Here is a 5,207-nt window from a genome sequence, read left to right on the forward strand (position 1 = left end):
GTCCAGCGTTAACAACAAATCAGAAAACGAGCAAAACATTGCCACCATGAAGACTTTGATTGTGTTCGCGCTCTTGATAGCAGCCGTGGCGGCTCTGCCACAATTCGGCTTTGGCCGCCCAGGATTTGGTGGGCCAGGATTTGGTGGTCCCGGATTTGGTGGTCCCGGATTTGGTGGTCCAGGATTTGGTGGCGGGTATGGCAGGCCTGGTTTCGGTGGTCCAGGATTTGGCGGCGGTTATGGCAGGCCAGGTTTTGGAGGACCAGGGTTTGGCGGCGGTTTCCCACGTGGTGGAGGCGGCGGTGGCGGTTCTGCTTCTGCCTCATCCTCAGCAAGTTCGTCGGCAGCTGGTGGCGGCGGTGCTGCCTCCTCTTCAGCCTCTTCATCAGCATCAGGAGGCGGCAACTTCCGGGGCTGATTACCTTGTCAACTGCCAATGCGCTCCTTTTTGAGATTCTAGTTAGTAATTATTTAAATTAAAATGCTTTAGGCTAAGTCAAAAAGTCTGAACAGATTAAAAAACCAATATGAAAATCCAATTAAGTTTTCTACATTTTTTTGGGCACTCCCTGCAGATGCTGCAAAAATGTCCGTTCGTATCTTTTCAGTAACAAAATAAGCAACTATTGTGTGGATTGCATAATAATATATTCATTTGCTTGGTATAAGTCGCAATTGTAATAAAAATAAGCGTTCTTAATTATTTTCGACATAACTTTAACGAACGTGCCAGCAATTTTGAAAACATTAAAAAGCTATTACAATGACCAGAAAACTATTTATTTGTAGATAAACGTTATGCCACCGAAATCGGTGTTAGTATTCTCGTATGGAAAATTGGAAAAATGTTGAACTAATATTTAGGATTTTCCCAATTTTATAAGTTCTTGTGGTAGACCAAATATTCTTTACCTTGGCAAAGAGCTTTGAACCACTCTCTAAATAAATTTGTAAGCAAACAAGTATAACTTCATTGAATATTTAATTTGTTTGTTTGTTTATTTATGTTTTTTGTTGTATTGTCGAATTCTACAGTGTTAATTAAAATAATTTATATTAAAACACGCTCAGAAACAAGTTTTGTTCCTAATGGATCCTATTGATGTCATATATGACTATTGGTTGGGTGGTTTTTATTTTGGGTATGGGACATATTAAATTAATAGGTGTATTATAATAAGAATCAAATTACTAACAAATACTATATATACATACAAAATAGCAATATTTTTTAACTCAGATTGACATTTCCACCTAGAGTATTCCACCATAAAATTATGCTGATATGTTTTTAATTATATTTTAAAGATTAAATAAAATTAGTTGATTTGAAAATCCTAGAATCTGAAAAATTATGTTACAATGTTATTGCCCATGAAGTTATATATGTATGTATTTAATTTTATTTAATTTTTCCCTCTTTGTTAATTAATATTTCTTTGAACTACTGGCTAACTGGGTTGACCTGCTAGAAAACTTTAGAACCAATATTATTAAGTTTAAAGTTTTCTGTATTATTATACCCTGTACCCAAAAGGTGAAAGGCTGTACTAGTTTTGTGCGAATGTATATAACACATAGAAGCAGGCGTGGCAAAGGTATATATATTATTGATCAGTCGATAGCCATGTCTGCCCGTTCGTTCGTCTATATGTTCGTATGAGCGCAAGAATCACAGAAGGCACAGAAGGTAGCATCTCCGACCCCATAAAGTATATATATTCTAAATCAGCATGACGGGAGAAATCCATCTAGACATGTCCGTCCGTCTGTCCGTCTTGATGAACGCAAGGATATCAGTAACTATAAAAGCTAGAATAACCAAAGTTGGTATCCAAGTATCTCCTAGGTCCGAGAGAGGACGAGTTTATTTAATTTTTTTTGAATTGAATTGAATTTTGAATTTTGCACAAAGATGCGTTATATGTGTACGCTGTGCAAGCTCGTTTTATTTTTATACCCTGTACACAAAGGATACAAGGGTATATTAGTTTTGTGCGAGTGTACATGGAACACACAAAAGGAGGCGTGGCAGACCCCACAAAGTATTGTGAGCTTGTGTTATTTTTTTGATTCCCCCCACTTCCCCCCAATGGGGGTTTTCCCGATTTTCCATCCAAGCTGCCTTGTGTGAATAGGCAGAAAATGTATACTTTGGAATTTCCCTCCCTCCCCCCTCTCCCATGAAAATCGCGATTTTCTCTAACTCCCGTAATTCTTGGAATTTCGAACTAAAATATAAATAGCCCCAGTTAGTTATTATGTGTCCGTATGCCAAGTTTCACTATGATAGACCGATTTAACGAGAAGTTATAGCCATAAATATATTTGCTGCTGCAGCGCTGCTTAAGCGCTGATCGCGGCTGTTGTTGATGTTGCTCTTTGGTTGACTGCGAAAATGCTTACTTGTACACAGGCAGGAATAGATGCGCATAGGCATACATACACTCACACAGACGCAATTGCTATGTAAATGTGCAATTATAAACCCTTTACGTGAGTTCGAATACCGAGAGAGGTAAAATCGATCAAATTTTATTTTTAACTTCTTAATTTTTTTATTTTCTATAATTATTGTAAACATATGTACAGAGTATTTCAAAGTCGGGACACCCGACTTTAGATTTTTTACATGTTTTTTATTTTTTGTGGGATGTACAGGGTATTTAAGAGTTGAGCTTGCTCGACTTTACAATTTCTTTCTTATTTTTCATTTGAAATCTGTTTTGTTCTTTTCTTCAGAAAATTCCATGGTCACTTTTGTGCCTAGCATCCAGTATCACAAAATCAAAATGCCCGCTTACTTTTATGAGTGTAGAGTACAAAATCATAATAAACGAAAAAAAAGAACACTTCAAAGGTATGATCAGTGGGGAAGAGGGTGCCATAACTTATTTGAGCTTCTTATACATAATGTTAATCCGCTGAAGCAGCAGCTGTTGCCAGAACGATGTCCGAACTGGTACCGAAATGTGTCGGCGCACAGCGGGATCGGATCACATTCGAGACGCGTGAGCAGTATTGCTTAGATAAACTGTCCGATTTGTTTATGGTAAATATTAAGCTATTGACGACGCGTCGATGCTTGGCCGTTTGGTATTGTTTTCATGTTAATTTCTCTCTTTTGATTGCTGTTGTATTTTGTTTGGTGGATCACAAATCGAGACCGGTCGCCGGTCGCTCTCTTGCACACCTATTGCAGAACGCTCTGGAATTGTATAAAAAGCAGTGCGCTTGGGAATAGATGTTAAGTTTGTGGATTCACTTCACACTCAGCACAAGTTCGCCATGAAACTTTTAATAGCGCTCTCCGTCCTGCTTGGCGTAGCCGCAGCATTGCCTCAGTTTGGTGGTGGCTTCGGCGGTGGCTCTGCCAACGCTAATGCCAACGCTAATGCTCAAGGTGGTGGTTTCGGAGGCCGCCCAGGTGGATTTGGTGGCGGCCCAGGAGGATTTGGAGGCGGCCCAGGTGGCGGATTTGGTGGTGGCGGATTTGGTGGCGGCCCAGGTGGATTTGGTGGCGGCCCAGGAGGATTTGGTGGTGGCCCAGGAGGATTTGGTGGCAAACCTGGATTTGGAGGCGGCGGATTTGGCGGCGGCGGATTTGGCGGCGGCGGATTTGGCGGTCAACGTGGTCCTGGTGGCGGATTTGGCGGTGGTGGTGGTGGCTCTGCATCTGCCTCATCATCTTCCTCAGCATCTGCTGGCGGTGGCGGCGGTCGTGGCGGTGGTGGTGGTTCAGCTTCCGCTACCTCTTCAGCAAACGCTGCTTCTGGCGGCGGCGGTTTCCGCGGTTAAAAGTTATCTAATGCCATGAAGAAGAATTTTAATTTTTTATGATACGCTTGTAAAATTTAGTTTAAATCCGTTAAAAACACAAAACAATTGAGAAAAGTGGTCGTTTTATTTCTGGGAGTTTGTGTTTGAATATAAAATGATTGGATCGCCCTTTCGAAATGCCTTTGTACACACATTTATTTCCCTATACCTATCATATGCCTTACTCAAAACTACATAAAACTTTGCTGAGACTTTTAGATATTTATCTCTGCTCTCAACTGACGGAAGAGAATCGTATTTCCCATCTGATAAAATGATGTGTTCATTGTCCCTAATGGTTGTAGTGACTTATGAAAAGTTACATAAAAACCCGTCTACAAAAAAACTCGTTAAAGCGACCATTTGGCTAGAACAACAATTTGTACACTTGCTAGATGGGTATTATAAGTTTGTCTACATTTTATATTAAATACACAACGCATGTAATTTTTCAAAGTGATCATGTTTAGTTTATTAGTGAGATACTATATTTTTGACTTTTCGGTTATTAAGGCTGTAAAGAAATTTGAAATCTGTTTGCTTTGTTGAGAAAAATAGCCTTTTCTGATTAGATCTCCATAATGACGTTTCTTTCCGTTTATAAATGCAGCAAGTTATAATTTCAAAAACAAATATTGTTTGAAACAACAATGCAGTGATATGATATAACATATTCGAAATATTTGTATGTGACTAATTTTGGAAACATATCAGAATGACTTCGCTTGTTGCTTAGTTGATAAAAATAGCTTTACACGAGTTGGTTTCCATAACTACGTTTCTTAATATTTATAAATGCAGCCAGGTATTATAATAAATTGTTTGTAACCATAAACGCATTGATATATTTCTAAATATTTGCAATCAGATTTATTATAGAAAAACATCAGAAGGGCAACGCTCAATCAAACCGTTGTTTTGCGTTTTTGAACTACTTTTCCCAATTTAAGATTGCTAAATTGTTTTATATTTGTTAAGAAAAGAAAGCTGAAAGCTAATAGACAGACGGCACAACAAAAACTTAAAGAAAACTAGATAAACAGACACAAAGCCGCGCATCAGTTAACGACAGAGAGTGTTAAACAAAAATGACGTGGATGTTTGAGAACAGAAATCGCAAAGGAAATGGAAATTTTCGCAGCGGATTCGATAGTATTCATCATGTAATCGATGTATTTGCAATCGAAACTGCCAAATGAAGTGGAAGCGATGAAAGTGAAGTATTTTCATTTAGTTTAGTATTTTGGAGCTGTTTTATTTGTATGGCGAAATTGTAAAATACATTTATTAATGAAACCAGCAAGACTTCGCGGGAAAAACTTTTTCACCTAGAGTTTGACATAGTCCGAAATATGCTTACGAACGTATTTTTCGAATCGCGAAAGCGC

At 38.6% G+C, this 5,207-nt stretch overlaps 2 protein-coding genes across 2 annotated transcripts; both read left to right on the top strand.

The window, feature by feature from the left end:
* Positions 1–660, top strand: LOC115630628 (34 kDa spicule matrix protein-like). Its single transcript, XM_030527262.1, has one exon. The coding sequence runs from the start codon at positions 47–49 to the stop codon at positions 416–418; it is 372 nt and encodes a 123-aa protein (XP_030383122.1). The 5' UTR covers positions 1–46; the 3' UTR covers positions 419–660.
* Positions 661–3,288: 2,628 nt separating this feature from the next.
* On the top strand, positions 3,289–3,863 carry LOC115630626 (ctenidin-1-like). The gene has a single exon (XM_030527261.1). The coding sequence runs from the start codon at positions 3,289–3,291 to the stop codon at positions 3,796–3,798; it is 510 nt and encodes a 169-aa protein (XP_030383121.1). The 3' UTR covers positions 3,799–3,863.
* Positions 3,864–5,207: the final 1,344 nt, after the last annotated feature.

The sequence above is a fragment of the Scaptodrosophila lebanonensis genome, unplaced genomic scaffold (genome assembly GCF_003285725.1).
Source record: "Scaptodrosophila lebanonensis strain 11010-0011.00,11010-0021.00 unplaced genomic scaffold, SlebRS2 tig00001410-arrow-pilon, whole genome shotgun sequence".
Taxonomy (NCBI): Eukaryota; Metazoa; Arthropoda; class Insecta; order Diptera; family Drosophilidae; genus Scaptodrosophila; species Scaptodrosophila lebanonensis.

Coding starts and splice junctions, on each gene's coding strand:
- LOC115630628 (XM_030527262.1), top strand. CDS start 47: ATGAAGACTTTGATTGTGTTCGCGCTCTTGATAGCAGCCGTGGCGGCT.
- LOC115630626 (XM_030527261.1), top strand. CDS start 3,289: ATGAAACTTTTAATAGCGCTCTCCGTCCTGCTTGGCGTAGCCGCAGCA.